Source organism: Pelecanus crispus, chromosome 3, assembly GCF_030463565.1.
Source record: "Pelecanus crispus isolate bPelCri1 chromosome 3, bPelCri1.pri, whole genome shotgun sequence".
NCBI classification, from domain to species: domain Eukaryota; kingdom Metazoa; phylum Chordata; class Aves; order Pelecaniformes; family Pelecanidae; genus Pelecanus; species Pelecanus crispus.
The window spans coordinates 61,301,599-61,318,799 of NC_134645.1; the positions used below are offsets into that span (position 1 = coordinate 61,301,599).

Consider the following 17,201-nt stretch of genomic DNA (forward strand, 5'->3'; position numbering starts at 1 on the left):
TTGGGGAATATTAACTCCGTCTCAGCCAGACCCAATACGTCTGCCCTATGGTCAGAACCACATTCAGTACATACATTCAAACTCCTTCAGAAAATGGACATCCCCTTGCTGGTGTGTGAGGAAGGGAGGGGAAGGTTGCTCCAGCATAATGTATGTGAAGGCCTTGCTGTATTCCCGACAGACCGAGTCAAATAACTAGGCCTTGCTATTTTACATCTATTACACTCCCTTACTATGTCATGCCTTGACACCTGAAGTGATGCTTGATATTTGTGTGGTTTTTTACCTAATTAAATCACCATCACCGGTCACAGCAGTGACCGGGTAGCGCCATGTTGGGAGTCGGGATGCAAGGCTTTAACAGGATGAAACAAACACTGCCTCTGTCTTAAAGGCAGTAAATCCTGTTCCCTTCCCCAGTTCAACTTTTACCCCCAAACTCAGAATCAGTGCAGGAAGTAAGTGAATATGCTGCAAATTGCACAATTTCATTGTAACTAAGTGTGAACATTTTCTGCTATAATGAAGTACCTGCTGGAGGGTTTTTTTTCGATTTGTTGGTTGGTTGTTTTCCCTGAGGGCTTATTATTTTTAAATTACAACCTTGTATATAATCTCTTCAGAAGAAGGTAAATCAAAAGGATGAGTAGAATGTGAACCACAGTATGGCACCTCCAATCTGGGTGGCCTGACAGCCTAATAACATGTAGGGGTTGTACACAAATTTATGGTGCTTTTACCCAGAGCTTGAATTTAATGGCTAAAGCATAAGCATTCTGAAGTGCCCATGAATAGAAAAATCAAAGACTAAATCCTGAGGCTGATTATATCATATGCTCCCAGACAGGTAGATTAGGCTCATCCACAATATATATGACTTCAAAACTTTAATAGGTAACAGTCTGCCACAGCACACGTCACAACTGTGGCTGAGGTACAGTACAGGTCTTTCATTCTATAGAGACCCCCTACCATGCAAAGAAAGAAAAAGGACAAGAAGATAGGATGGCCATTAGTTAAGTCCATCATTTGAGGCCCTTTATCTTAAAGGTACTTTGCAGATGTACCTACCTGAGAGACTTCATTTCAGGGTCAAACATACCAATTGGATGGGCAGACAGAAGAAATTTTGGAGGGCTTTTTCAGACCATCCTGATTATGACATGACCTCTGCCAAAGCTTTAAGGGCTCAACGAAAATTGAAAGTACTTGATACCTCAGGAAAGCATGCAGAAAATCCCTCTTTCCTACTGTTTTTGAGCTGCATATACAAGATGCACCAGAACAGCCATGGAAACAAATGTTCATTTAAATTGATTCAACTAGGCATACTTCACATGTTTTAATCTTCCCACCCAAGGAGACCTCAACTAATCTAATGTATGCACATAATGATTCTTCATTTGTTTAACAAGTCATTTATGCAAGAAGAACATGAACTTGAAACACTAACCTGATCTCCTCCAGCATCAACAAGAGTTATGTCAGGTTGTCTGTATGCAAGACCTAATTGCTGGCTGTTGTTTCTTTCAGCAGCCAAACCATTTTCATGAATGACTGCTTTCTGCAATGAATCTTCTGTAATTAAGCCAGTTTTTCATATATTCTGCATTGAACTTAAACACAGATCAGTTGAAGCAGTCTTTGTCTCCAGATTAGCATTCTGCGGACAAAAGCTTGGATGCCTTTGTGTTGCTGAAAGTAGTTATTACCAATTTATCATCGGCCAGCCCATTTCCTAAGTGCAAAACACTGTTTCTGGTTTTCTCCTCACTTGTTATTCAGATAGGAGCAGTTTTCAAATTAATTTGTAATGGTATGTGTTACTATATTCATTGGGCTAAATGTGGACCCCCCCCTCTGGCTTCTTTGCACCAGCCTAGTGTTACAAGCATGCTATAAAACTGATCTGGTACAGACAGGCTCAAGGGTCTGGAGGAGGGTATATTTCAGCAATCCACATAGATGTGAACGCTTGTCCAAGAAGCAGTTGGGACAAGACTCAGGTGGCAGTATACCAACTGTGTCTATTAGGCTTAGATAAAGTGTGATGCGAACTAAAAATTTTGTTGTTTTTTAAGAAAAGATATGGTCGTCTTATTATTTGTTCTTTACTTTTGAGCCATGGAGGCTTAAAAGAAAAGACTCTTCAAAAATTTTTCGAGGTGATAAATGTGGAGACTAAACCATTGGAGTGGGCAGGCCAGAAACAGAGCTGTGGCACATGTCTTGCAGAAAGAGAGAGAGGCACAAGCATGCTCAGTTCTCTCGTCGCCTGACTGTGAGGTGGAAGGGAAGGTGCTCATGGCTCCTGCTCAAGATGCTGTTACACTTTGTGCAATGGAGCTGAGGGTCTCTCTAAGATAGTTTGGTGAACCTTTTATTTGGTTTGCAACCTACAAGTGGCCCATGGGCTGCCAGTTGAAGAGGTCATTTCAAGACTTTATCCTTGAATGCTAAGAACTTAGTGACTATGAGTAGGATTCTCATGCTTTTCTCTATTGCTTTTTCTTATTCCAAGCAAATCCTAGTTGAGTGGACATTTACAGCTCAGATCTTCAAACTTCAAGCATATTTTAAAGCTTTGCTGAACTGAAGATAAAGGCACGGCTGAGTTCCCTACAGAAGCAGACAGACATGAAGTATATTCTTACTGTTGTAAATCAACATAAAGTACATTCTTACTGTTGAAGATTTGATCTATCATCTAATACTACCAACAAAAAAATGCCTCATAAACATAGATATTTTATGATACAAAACCTGCAGTGAGGAGATAGAAAGGGCATACTAGTGGGTGTCAGTATTATAAAGAGCATAATTAATTTGAATATGTATCAAGAGCAGTATCGAGATAAATATTCACCAAAAAATTGAATCATCATGTTGCTCTATTAGTCTTTCATTGCCGAGTTGTAAATATAAAAGCAATGTTGCCCAAACGCAACTTCTGTCTTCATTTGCAATGTTGCTCATTGTCATGCAAAACTTAATATACTTAGTGTTTTAGATGCTGAAATTTCAATGTAATCTAAATACCATCATTGAGATTTCCATGGGTTTGTATTTAAGACTCTTTCTTTGCATATCAGTTCATTTTTACATTCTCTAGTGGCCTTGAATGAAAGTGTGCAAACACTATCTGTTAAAAGATTGCATTTACAAACACAATACTTTTGGTATTAAAAGTCATACAGATATCCTATTACTTTAATTACATATAAAATCCAGTCCCTCTGAAGTATAGAAATCTCACCACATACACATCTATGTCTGGATGATGGAAATGTTTGTACTGCTTGTTCAAATAGGTAGACTGATACCTTTGCAAAAGATGTAATAACAGCTAAGATCAAGGCTTTGGAAAGCTCCATTTTGAGGCACTGTTATTTTTCATGCTGTTAAAATTACTTTTAATCAATTTCTTCAGTATTTATTTGTTCGTACCAAAAAAATAATCCTGGGGACACTGATAATCTACTTATTTGGAAAAATACATGTTTAATGAAATGTACCTTTCAGAAATAAGCCCTTTATAAAATCTTGAAATATTCAGTGCAGAGAAACACCCAAATCCCATAGAATTCACTGAAAAGAATATTGTGAATTTCAGTAGGCTTTTGTTGATTAGGCAATTGTAGAGGTAAATACTTTCTATCACCACAAAAGCTCTGCTTCCTTTCTTTATAAGAACAGCATGATTAGAAATATAAAGATTACAGAGTACATCAAGCAAAATCCTTCATTAATAGCCTATAGAGCCCATTAAACAAAATAACTCCAAGAACTTTTAAGCTTAAATGGACAATGAAAGCAAGGTAGCAAAGCTGAAAAATGTGTAGCATTTAAGTGGGATAAGGCCCATGCCAGTCCCAGTGAAGAAACTGTATTCCTTTTATTTGGAGCTTTTCCCTGCCCATCCTCTGGCATGCTAAGCTGAGAGTCACTACATAGTGGTTGACGTATTTATTTTTTTGCTGTATCAAGCATTCCCTTTAAATCATAAGAATGGCTGTAATTACTGATAAAAAAAACATTATCATTACCATCTGATGATGTGCTCTCCAGACAGAACTTTGCCAGAATCGTGTGTGATGGCAGCAGCACTGAGCAGCGTACCTAAGCATGCTTTCTTGTCCAGCCATGAAGATAGGACAATCACCTCCAGGCTGAGTAGGGATGAGCAGCCTGGGTGAGGGTGCAGGATTGTTATCACCTTTCCTTGTCTGTGGAGAATTGAGAGCCACTGGCCCTCCACTGGTGTTGCTGCCTGAGTGGATCAGACTGGAGCAAGCTGGATATGTCTGCTCACAATGCAATTAAACCTCCAGGTTAGCTCTCTGGACACAACCTCAGCTAGTCCCGGATCTGTTGTCAGACCTATGGAGAAAACATTCATTTTTGATAAACAACAGGGGACATGGCAAAAAGAGGGCTTACTATAACATTTTCATTCTGGGTAATAGTGAAGTCAATATAAAAAAGTTGCTGTTTTCATTCTCCTCTGCAAGATTCTCCAGCAAATTGCCCAGAAAATATTTTCTCCTCCCTCCAAACTGTTTTTAGAGCTGCAATCCTGTACATTTTTTCTGAAAAATTCCCAGCAGGGAGAGGCATGGATGCTTGCAGCATCTACCTCTTCCTAAGTTAGTGTTACAGTCTTGTTGGATAAATGGAGTGCTCCTGTAAGAGAATTTTTTAGTGTACTTTCAGAATATAGTTTTTATTTAAAACTTGGAAGTATCATACTCAGATCATACTTTCTCAAGACAGCAGTCAAGAAAGTGCTTGGATCTACTTGAAAATCTTTTTTTTTAAAAAACACCCTAGTTTGAAATTAGGGTTGTTGGTGTGTCCTCATGCACAGTGCTAGAAAATGAGAGAACAAAGCCAGTACAAACTTCTTCAGATGTTCACCATAAAAGCTATCTAGATGCATTCAGCAAGAAGTCTGCATTTCTCCAGACCCTACCAAAAAAAGTTCCAAATGTGTGTTCCCTACACAGCCCTGTCATTGGTTTTTTTTTGCAGCTGACTCATGTCTGAAGGGATCAAAGTCATAGAGAAAAAAACCCATTAAATTCTGTATTTTACACTTTGTCTTCCCTGGCAGGTTGCCTGAAAGATCTTTTCAAATGGGCTATTCCTCTTTCAAATCACTCTATAAATTCTAAAATGTTTGATCAAACATTGTACTTGTTACTTTGCAGAAACAGAAGCGAGTTTTATCAAAAGAGCAAGCCATCTGACCCCCTGAAAGCCAGGCAGCCTCAGTGCTCAGCAACCTCGGCAGCAATCAGGACAGCAGGGCAGCATGGCCAGGAACATTACTTAGAGTGAAACGTTCATTGTACCACTGCAAAAGTATAACATCCTCATAAAAAGTGGATCTCAAGTGCTGCTCAGCTGACACAACAGACTTGAAACAGTGAAGGGCTCTTCAAAAATTTGATGAAACTAAGGAGGAATTTGGACTCTACCTTTAGCAATGCAAATACAAATTAAAACATAAAAAGCTCCCCCTTCTCAGCTGTGATTGAAATGTGACATATTCAAAATTCAGGAAGTGGTTTTTGGGTTGTTAGCAGCACAGACTTAGGAAGAAGGGGGTGCAATGGAGGTTGAAGGCCCTCCTGCTGAAATAGGCACTGTGGAGCAGAGCAAGCATTCCTACCTTAAGCAACAGGGCTGTAGCATCCACCCGGGGTGGTGGTTCTGTTGATACATTCAATGTATATTGTTAATAGCATCTGTCTTCTCATTTGATTGAAAGAACACATGTCCAACTTAGACTGGACATTGAGAGTAGTAAAGCAATGCAGTAACCATCATTACAAATTATTTTAGAATTCTGTAATTATAAACAAATGAGAATGTCTAAAAGCCTGAATTTTTAGACACAGTGGATTTGATAATTATACTAATCTTTTAGGGGCTTATTCCCTAAGGAATGATCTCATCACTACTCCACAGCCTACAAATGAGTTCTCTATTTCTACAGACCATGGTTCTGATACTTGACATGACATCAACAGATACAGAAAGTACAGTGTCTGATATGTACAAATACATTTTTTTCAGCTTCTTGATTCTTTAGCATCTATAATACTGTTTCTTCTATGTGTATTCTTTCTCTTTGCACAAGTTAAATTAATCTTTTCTTTTCTTTCTTACACCCTTTAGCTAATGCCTCACTGAACTGCAAACAATATTGTAAATAAACCATAGCAAGGTCATTTGGTTAGAAGTAGAAAAGATGGTCTTTGACAGTATCTAGCACATTATTTCACAGAAATTTCTTACAGATGGTGCACTGGACTCAATTTTGTTTAACATTGTCAGTTGTGGTTATTCACATGCTTTGCTGATCTTTTTTTCTAGGTACACGAAAATGAAGACTGCCACCAATATCTATATTTTCAATCTTGCATTGGCAGATGCCCTAGCAACAAGTACTCTGCCATTCCAGAGTGTGAATTACTTGATGGGAACATGGCCATTTGGTACCATCCTTTGTAAGATTGTTATATCCATAGACTACTACAATATGTTCACCAGTATCTTTACACTCTGCACCATGAGTGTGGATCGCTATGTAGCTGTTTGCCACCCAGTTAAGGCCCTTGATTTCCGTACCCCCAGAAATGCCAAAATTGTTAATGTCTGCAACTGGATTCTTTCTTCTGCCATTGGCCTGCCAGTTATGTTCATGGCAACTACTAAATACAGGCATGGTAAGTCTGGCTTTCATTCCTAAATTGAGTATTTCAATGTTTAACCTCCTTTCTGCATTGTTTCACTTTATTGTAGAGGCGTTGAATTAACTTCTGACCTCCAACCTGTATAAAGCAGATGTCAATGCAAATGGACCCCTTCAACAATTTTGCATCTGGCTGTAGTTGACTGGACACAGCACTGCACATGATCTGTCTTTTACAACAGGCAGCTCCAGCTCCTTCTGTGGGTCCGTGCAAGTCTCGCTGCCCCACACACTTACTGTAGTGTTTGGAAAAGCATTTGTGCCTGCCTGCCTTCTGCTGTGGGGTGGTTATGCGCTGTCCTACAGCACAGAAGCCTGTGCTTTACCCAGGATATTCCCACTGAAGTTGGCAGTCATAGATATGTTGCACTTCATCTGGCAGGATGTGATACAGATCAGAGAGCATGTTCTGGATCGCTGGTGCTCAAAAACCTTCCATGAAGTGACAGTGTCTCAATATAAATCCAGGCCTTCCGTTGTGCAGTTACCAAGGGTCATGTCATTCTCTTCCCCATTGCCCTGCAATCCTCAAACTAACCAGATGCGGTGGTTAAACCATCTTTCTTTTCACCAGGTTTTATACTGAAAGTGAAAATGAGTCAAAGTTTAATCATTTATGACAATTCAGCTCTTTTTCTTGTCCAATATACATGCAATTCCAAGCAATAAAATGCAAAAGAAAACACATTACTTTGGTACACTTCATACATGTTTTGCAGCACTGTGTCCTATCAATGTTTGTGCCTCATTTTACCTGTTTACTTAGTAGATCTTCGTATATTTGCCTATGATATTTAACAAAAAAGTTTTAAAGAAAAGCAAATAAAAAACTGACTGCTTGTTCTTCTCTGCTGTTTTCCTTTTTCTCCAGGCTCTATTGACTGCACCCTTACATTCTCCCACCCTGCATGGTACTGGGAGAACCTCCTGAAAATCTGTGTGTTCATCTTTGCCTTCATCATGCCAGTCCTGATCATTACCGTGTGCTATGGGCTGATGATTTTACGCCTGAAGAGCGTTCGCATGTTATCTGGCTCCAAAGAGAAGGACAGGAACCTGCGGAGAATCACGAGGATGGTTCTTGTAGTGGTGGCGGTGTTTATTGTCTGCTGGACTCCCATCCACATTTATGTCATCGTTAAAGCCCTGGTCAACATCCCAGAAACTACTTTCCAGACTGTCTCCTGGCACTTCTGTATTGCTCTAGGGTATACAAATAGCTGCCTTAATCCAGTCCTTTATGCATTTCTAGATGAGAATTTCAAAAGGTGTTTCAGAGAGTTCTGCATCCCCACTTCCTCAACCATTGAGCAGCAAAACTCCACCCGAGTCCGACAAAACACTCGTGACCATGCTTCCACTGCCAACACTGTGGACAGGACTAACCATCAGGTATGACTAGCAGTGGAGATGTCATCTCTGGATCCAGGCCTCCCGCTTGGAGGTGACATGTATTCTGAAGTTACAGTTCATACTGATTTGTAGCTATTTCAAGGTCTAAATACCTTCAGGGTTATATTTGAAACTGATGTATGCATACACAGAGACCCCAGTCCTGCATGGTGCTAGTTGTTCTCTCCTCTAATTGATGCTCAGAAGCTGAGGGCTTTCAAAGGTACCTTGCATGAGCGGGTCCAGCGTGCATGCATACACAAAGCACACATAACAGTGTTTCATTTGCAGGATGTTTCCAACAGGTGACTGCTTTACAACTGGTTGGAGATTAAGCACAGATTTCTCTATTCATACTCCTTGTCTGCATGGAGACAGGAGTGGGACAGAATACAGATCTCTCCTCTTCTCCCATTGCAACAGTGAATAAAAACCAGAAGCAACTGTGCTTGTACACTTTTGATTGACGTACAAAGAAGGCTTACCTGGCCTTGTTTGTCCTGAAAGACATGCAAGAGGTAGACAAAGGCTTGTCTACATGCCGTTCTTGTATCAGATAATTATCTGTGCTGGCTAAGATATATAGATGAGATAGAGATAGATAGATATATAGATATAGATATATAGCTGAGATAGATATATAGATATAGATATAGATATAGATATAGATATAGATATAGATATAGATATAGATATAGATATAGATATAGATAAAAATAACTATATATATACACACACATTAAGGAGTGTTGTGCCATTTTGCCATTTAAGGTATACTGGCAATATACCTTTTCCATGTAGAAAAAGCCTTTGAGAAGTAGGGATTTTATGGCACAGGCAGATACCAAGAGAAATCATTCAGGCTATTTTTGCTTAGCTTTTGCAAAGAAGCTCTTCTGTTACACGTTCAACACCCATGTCCCTGTGGTTAGTCCTGAGAATTTCCAATCCCCATCCCTCAGTGAATTCAAGCAAAACATGAAAGCAAATCTTAACATTCACGGTGGTAACTCAAGTGCATCACAAGCGCTAGAAAAAGTTTGACTCATCTCTGTAATTCATTAAAAAGAAGAACAAAAGGCACAATACTAGTTCATTCCTTGCCATATCACCTTTTAGCAATATACTTTGGTTGCTCCTGTACCAGTTTCTCACTGCTGCCACTTCAGCCACAAGCTAGCTGCCTCCTTGAGATGCAGAAGTCAATGGCTTCTTGTGAAAGGAGTTGCATACCTGCCACTCAGCTGCTGCCAGAAAGCTCAAATCTGAACATTACCATCTCCAAACAGACAGAATAGTAATTGCACCAGAAGAGAGGAGGAAGCAGGCTAAAAAGAGAAGGGCTAAAGGGAGAAGCTTTATTAAGCATCTACAGTTGGTGGTGTCATTCACCAGCATTAGATTCATGTATGCCAAACTGTGGCCTGTGAGATCAGTTAGCACCTGCTCAGTCTTACTCACACTTTGGTGGTGGAACAGAACTGCCAAACTTGGCATAGGCGGATACATATATGTATGTATGTATATACGTGTAGTATTTACTAGGTGTAGCGAAAAGTTATTAGACAGATTCAGCTGTTAATAATGCCTTTGTAACCATCACTGGAGTCAATTTTGTGCATGTGTCTGACAACGGAATTGTATCTATACCTAGTACAATTCCAACTTTTTACAGTGCAGTGTGTATGCACACATTTTCTAAATTTAGTTATGTATCTTTATATTGGTTTTAGGAGAGCTGTAGCCTTCTAAACTTCTACCCTTAGCAAAGATTGATGTGGTACTGCCCAGACGCTGAGTGAAATAGTGTTTGGGCACTGAGCAAACACAGAGTAGAAGATGATCCTTCCCACAAAGATCTTTCAACCTACACCAACAAGGGAGAGAGCCAGCTGAGGCAGGGATGGACCAAGCAAGTGAGGTGAGCTTTATAGTGGCAATAAGGAGGAAGCTAGTCTCATAGTTGTGTTCATTGTTGGTTGGGTTTTTTTTTCCATTCAGGCAATAGTGATGAAATTAGTTAAGAAGAGATAAATCACATGTAAAGAGAAGTGAAGGGGAAGACACTGAAGGGTAAGGGAGGTGAGAGGAAGAGTGAAGAGGAGAAAGGGGAACATCAGGAATGAGGTCTGAGTGAGGCAGGAAGGAAGAAAACTGAAGCAAAGACCAAATATGCATGGAACAAAAAAGGGTATGCAGAGCTGTAAGAAATTGTTTGACTACCCAACTTTAACTACTTTGGTAGGTCTTCCTAGCAACTAGTAATCAGCTTCCCCAGGGCCAGGGAGAAGAAGACAACGCTTAGAAGCTCATGTCCTCATAGATGGGTGGATAGGTCCCTTTTCATGGCCTGGTATTTGAAAGAATTTGAAGTGGTCATAAATGGGCACAATTTCACTTCCCTCACCACCATCCCTGTGGTTCTTGCTTTGTCAGCTGCTGCTGCTGCCACTGCTTTATTTCTGCCAGATGTGCTCACTGGATGCTGACCTGAGCTTTCTCACTGCTGTGCTCCCTGGAGTACAGCACACCAGCTGTTGGGTGCAGTCTTTCTCACTCTCCACAATCTCTACAGAATACATTTACATCAAGCCATGTTCAAACTTGAATATTAGACTTTTTTTTTTTTTTCCCTCCAGCAAACATTTCTGTAAGAGACAACATTTTTGTTGTCTGCTACTATCAGAATGACAGACAAGGTTGTAGGACTAAGCTACACTAAAAAGGTTCTCTGGGATAGTACTTACAAGTGTAATATCTATTTTTTATTATTATTATTATTTTTTAAACAGAGAAAGCCCTAAGGTGAATGCAGCTTTTTCTCTCAGAAAAGAAAAAATAAAGAAAAAAAATAAAGAAAAAAAAATCCAAACAAACTGCTGTTTGCTCAAACACTGAGCTTTTGTAAATTCTATTGACAGGGCATTCTTTTCACAGGTAAGTGCTTCCTGTACAAGAAAGTTTAGCTAGTATATCTGTATTGATCTAAGTATACTGACAAGCTCTTTCTTGTATAGGCAAGGCCTTGGAGAGCATTTGGTATGAATTCTAATTGCAAGGCTGTATAGTACTCGGCACACTTCACATCATTTTCAAAGAAACAGATGTTCTATAAGTTGCTTTTTTGTCAAGTGAGAATTCTTTACTCCTGCTAAAGTTAATGAGAACTGCAAGCACTCAATCGCTCAACAGCTTAGGGACTCACACTCTTAAAGCACTTAAAAATAAGTATTCACTGTTGGAAGGAACAACTGTGTTTTCTATCAGTGCAAAAACAGTAACAGGAGATACGTAAATATTCATATTATTCTGAGTTAAGATACTAGCCTTTGGTCTACTCTATGGCTCTTTGGCATTACCAAAAAGATCTAGATTAAGAGTTTGATTATTGTTTTATCAGCATTTACAAAAAGTGGAAGAGCAGAACAAGTTCAAAACTCCTCCAGAAATGCACTTTCTTTCAAATGCACAGAGTAGCATTCGATCCATGTGCGAGCATTTATAGAAATGGTACATGCTCATTGGAGCAACGTAGTTCTGAGGGAGAAAAGATAGTGGCTAATCACGCATGCAAAAACTGGAAGAGTTGTAAGACTAAGATGTTTCACGTCTTGGGGGGAGGTATGGTGTGTTACACTCAACTAACTCCTATGGTAAAATGCATGGGTTACATTTGTTTCAAAGTGAGCTTAAAGGCTTGGCTCACTTCAATTTTCAGGAAGGTATATGCAATCTTATAAGTGCATTTACATGAAGAGTTAAAGAGAGAGTAGCAGTGATGGAATCCTGGAAAAATTGCTTGCAAAGCAAAACTGCTTACTTTGAACTTTTCTCTGTATGACCTAATATTGGTAGGGAATGGTAATAAAGGCCCAAATACTAGCTTTTGCAAATGGTTCAGTTTTTTTGATGGCATTGACGTTAACCTGATTCGGAACAAAGACCTTGAGAAGTATTTTGAAATAGCTTTTACTTAAGATGCACAGAGACTCTCTGCATTAATTTGTCTCTGAGATTAAAAAAAGTTTGAATATTTTTTTAAAATGTAAAACTAATTGATAATTTTTTCCTGAAAACTGTGTTTTCTAAATACCTTTTATTTTTCTTAACATCTACCTGTTAATAACAAAAAAATCCTAAATACTTAGGAAAATGGATTATTAATAATTACAGAAATCTGAGAAATTTAATTTGTTTCAGTGCGTTAGTTTCTTTGTGACCCATTTAAGTTTTTATAGCAGCCTCACCTGAATGTATCCAAGCAACTAAGCAAATTATGTATAGGCAAATTTTCAGGACTATTTAGTCATCCTATAGAACTATTTTTTGTAATTTTAGCTTCTGATGCTTTCTTCTTAACCACTGAACTGTCTAAACGCCATAATGGAAGCTGCAAATCCCCCTCATATGCTGCAAATGATGCCTCAGATATGTTCAGTAACCAGAAGCTCTGGTATTTGTGCTCAGCCCTGAAAGTTTGCCCTTATTGCTTGGATTGGCAGCCACGTGTAGAGATAAAAAGGATAGTAGATTAAAGAAAACCTATTTTTAAGTTGAAACAAGGCAAAATTGAAAGCTAGTTTCACTTTGATTAAATAAATTAAGAAAGTACTTTCTTACAATTCAGTTTTCCCAGTGCTATGTGACAGATTGCAAACAAATATGGGGAATGCTGGTGAGCCCTATGCAGAAACATAACAAAAGCTGGGCAGATTCTGTAATTGCAAACCTTGGCAGATTCACATCTACCTGTGTTAACAGAGAATGGCCTTTCTGTGTATTTTTAGAAAATAGACTTATCTTCTTTGTAAATAATGCTGTATTTCAATAATAATTCTAAAGTATTGATTTCTTATAAAGCCCATTTCTGGCAAGATAATGACATCTATGAAAAGCTTGTCTAAATTCCATAGATCCTTAAAACTGGGCTTACTTTTGTAGTTGATTTGCACTGACATGGGCCCTTTGTGAATCTTCTAGGTAGCAGAGAAAACAGAATGTGTTTGTCAGACTATTTCATGGAAGGAAACAAGAATAAACTATGCTATGAGGAGCAGAACTAATTAGATGGCTTCTAAGGTCGCCTGTGTTTGTGGCATTCCTTAAACTGTCAATTAGAATAAACGGGGAACAAAACAATCAGGCTCAATCAGGCTTCGGCTGTGACTCTACTTCCCATACCGTAAATCCTTTATTCACAGTATCTCCCACCCTCTTTTCAACAGGGTCTAGTGCTGCAGGACAACATTTGCTGGGCAGTAAAAAGGGTTGCAGACTTTCAGGATGTGCTGTGCAGTATCTGTAGTGCTATTGTGCCTGTATGCAAACAGGGCTTAACATGGATACTGTGGACATACAGGGCTGAGAGGTTGGTGGGTTGGTTTGCTGTTGGAAGGCCATCTCACACAAAATTTAAACTAGACTTTACCTGCAAAAGTTAGCCAATGTAGCGATTTGAGCACAGAATGTATCCTCTAAAATACTAACTCCCTTGCAAATTGCTACAAAAAGAACACAGGGAGGGCAAAACCCTTCCATACTCACGAAATTAATGGAAAATGCCCCTCTAGAAAGAGAACAACTGGTTTGGTATGAAATATTTTCTATTTCTAATTCAAATTTCAGATCTACTAATGCTTCTTTGTCTTTGAAGGTCAGACATGAAACTCTTCTGTGATCATGTCCTCTGCCTTTGTTGCTTCGTGGCAAAGGCATAATCTTGCCTTACTCGCTGGGCTACCTGTTTAGCTTTATAGGCGGGACAGCAGCTGCAAATGAGAAGTAAATTCCTCTTAAAAAAAAAAAAAATCACACATGCAAACACACACACAAACTTGTGGGTGGGAAGAAATCAAGTAATTGTTCATTGTATTTGCAATTTCTTTCCTTTCAGTTGGAACTTCAAGAAGCTGAAACTACTCCACTGCCGTGACAGGCTCTCCTGCTGCATAGCTCTCAAAGCAATTGCACACCAGTGCCACAGTGTGTCTGGGCAGTATGCTATGGGAATGTGTAGGATACGCTTTCCCACAAAAAAATACCACAGAGGAAAGTGCCTGCTTTTCCAGTCTGTCAAAAATTGCTTCTGCAGCACTTCTACATTGCGCATAACAGAAGCATGAAATTTAACAGCAAGCAGAGCCAAGAGATACGGGGGCTTGCCGGGCTCCAGTGTTCAAAACAGTCATGTTTACCAGGAATACATACTTTAGTCTAAAACAAAGCTACTGTACCTGTAGCGATCTGACATGCTCTTGACAAGTTACAGTGGTGTTAAACAGGTTGGAAACAAAAATTCAGTTGCTAGACAGCTATAGTTTGAAAGATGAAGGTGAGCTTTTAATGATGGGAAATTAAATTGTAATACTGTTGGGTACTCGATTTACTCTTAAAATTTATTTGTAGAGGTGTTTTCTGTGCAGGTTATTTGTGTGCTGAAGTCTCACAAGATTGTCTAGAACAACTCATTTGCAGTTCAAGAGGTCTTCTCTTACAAGGATTGCATGTTCCACAATTTCAAAGGGAAAATATTTCTTTCAGTGCTCACTTAAGAAAAGGCAAAACTCCAAGCTTCACCTTCTGCTTCAGTTTCTCACATAAAAAATAGACTTTAAAATCAGAACAAGCTATCACTTCTTCTAAAACAGATGAGTAGGTGAAAGTATTCCATGTTGTTATTGATTGCCAAATGATCCCCAAAACAGTATAGACTCTATTAACATAAATTCCTATGTGACTAGAAATCTAGCTAGAAGCCTGCCAGAGCTAGCACAGGCTGACAATGGCTTTTCTTTCAAGTAGTTTCTCAGATTTCAGCTGCCCTATCAGCAACATTTTGAATTTCTAAGCCATCAACAGTCCCTATGTGAAGTGCTTGGAGCAGTTAATGCATTAGACCTTTCATGGGTTTTGGTTTGGTTTTTTTTAAAAAAAAAAATTATGTTTTGCTAGACATCTATTTTTTCTTAAACAAACCCATAATATGTTTGCTTTTCCAATGTAATACAGTCTGCATCTCCGTTTTGTATTAGCTGCTGAAACACATTAAGATTTATGGAAGAAACATTGTACTGAAGTAAATGCCACCTTAGCTGTTTTCTAGTATGAAAAATAGAAATATCCATGTAGATAATTTGTGGTGCAATGGTATTTTCTAGCCATGGTTTGTTACTTGCTTTGTAAATAAATCATCAGTAGTTAAGCAGGGGAAAATGTACTTTGATTAATTTAAGTGTATTCTAAAATACAACTCTATGGAAGAGGGTTTTTTTTCCCTTTTTATTTCTGCAGGCAAAATATATTTCTTATTTTCATTGTTAAAATTTGTGTAACAATATGCTTTTAATGTGAAACTGTTTGTTTCTGCCATGGACTGCATAATAAAGATTGAAGGCCAAATCCTTGCAAGTTGTAAATTAAAGTAATATTTTAGTTTCATCACTGTGTTGCAGCTAAATATGTAGCCCTATATATCAGCAGAATATGAAACTAGATATAGCAGAAGTGCCTTAATCTTTTTTTCCCTTTTCTGTTGAAAATCTCACTGTGCTGTCACAGGGATTTAATATTTAATTTTGTATTAGTTTAGCAGGATCTCCTCATAGTCATCATTAAAGTTTAAACCAGAGTCGTCACCATTCTAAGAGGTTTTGCATCTAATTTTTAAACAACATAAGATAGGCACTCGGAAGAATTTGACATACTGTTTTGCACTACACAGCAGTATTATTTAGATAACAAAAAGAACATAGAGTACACCAGAAATGCAAATTAATTGCCATCATACAACATTGTTACTATCTGGTAGGTTCTGAGTAGTCTGCCATGCTCACATACAACAACCTCACAAAACTGAAATACATTGACTATTTTAGAAGTCTTAACTGATAGATCAGAAATATGTTTAATTAAACTTAAAATCATAGTTTCATGACTAGTCAAAAGTTCATCAGCTTTCACAGACTTTACATAATGAATTGAAACCATTATTTCTTCTGTACTTAGAATGGAATGAAGCTCACAGGCAAAATACTATGGCTTGCCAACAGATAGCCTAATATTTTTGAAGATATTTTTGGTTTCTACAGTCCAATAATTAATTGAGCATCCTGACTGTAAATATTTTTAGCAGTAGTAATGTTGTTGTAGCCTTGATGGTCTAAGGATATGAGGAAGCAAATTTTATTAACAGAGCATTAGCAAAAATAAGTAAAATATCTTGGTTTTTTTCCAGAAAGTTTGAATGTTCAATGGTAGTGCTTTGCAGTAAGTAGCAAATTATTACACAACTTCTGTATCTGCATTGTAAGCCTTTAATAAAAATGTTTGTGTTTCTTGTATATTTGCAACATACTGTATTCAAATACACATTGATTAACATGTTATGCCATATATTAATAGCTTAGCTTTAAAAAAATGCCTTGCAATCAACCGATACCAACAGAACTGCCTTTAAGGTTCTCAGATCAATTACCCAACTGCTTTAAAGAATATGTTGCATTTTTTATTTAAAAAAAGGGAAATCCCAATAGCTCATTATCTTAAAAAAAAAAAATTTAACAGCATGTGGGCACAATTCAGTTTTGATCCAAACCGCACACGTCCCTCCTGTGCTGAGAACTTGCTGTAGGGGCTCGGCTCCAGCAGCCAGCCAGCACGGGAGCCTGTCTCCGTGCGGTGGGTTGACCCTGGCTGGATGCCAGGTGCCCACCAAAGCCACTCTATCACTTCCCTCCTCAGCTGGACAAGGGAGAGAAAATTTAACAAAAAGCTCACAGGTCAAGGCAAGGACAGGGAGAGATGATTCACCAGTTACCATCATGGGCAAAACAGATTTGACTTCGGGAAGTCAGTTTAATTTATTACCAATCAAATCAGAGTAGGGTAATAAGAAATAAAAAACAAATCTTAAAAACACCTTCCCCCCACCCCTCCCTTCTTCCCAGGCTCGACTTTACTCCTGATTTTCTCTACCTCCTCCCCCCGAGCGGCGCAGGGGGACGTGGAAAGGGGGTTGCGGTCAGTTTATCACATGTTAGCTCTGCCACGC

At 38.6% G+C, this 17,201-nt stretch overlaps 1 protein-coding gene across 2 annotated transcripts in view; it reads left to right on the forward strand.

The window, feature by feature from the left end:
• Positions 1–14,590, forward strand: part of OPRM1 (opioid receptor mu 1) — a 28,634-nt gene extending 14,044 nt beyond the window's left edge. Inside the window, exons 2-4 of one of the 2 annotated variants that reach the window (XM_075706777.1) lie at positions 6,382–6,734; positions 7,632–8,152; positions 14,558–14,590. In XM_075706777.1, coding sequence (XP_075562892.1) covers positions 6,382–6,734; positions 7,632–8,152; positions 14,558–14,590 — 907 coding nt within the window. Of the gene's footprint in view, positions 1–6,381; positions 6,735–7,631; positions 8,153–14,045; positions 14,085–14,557 lie in introns of those variants that run through there. The other variant, XM_075706776.1, reaches the window with a different exon arrangement.
• The last annotated feature ends 2,611 nt before the right edge of the window (positions 14,591–17,201 follow it).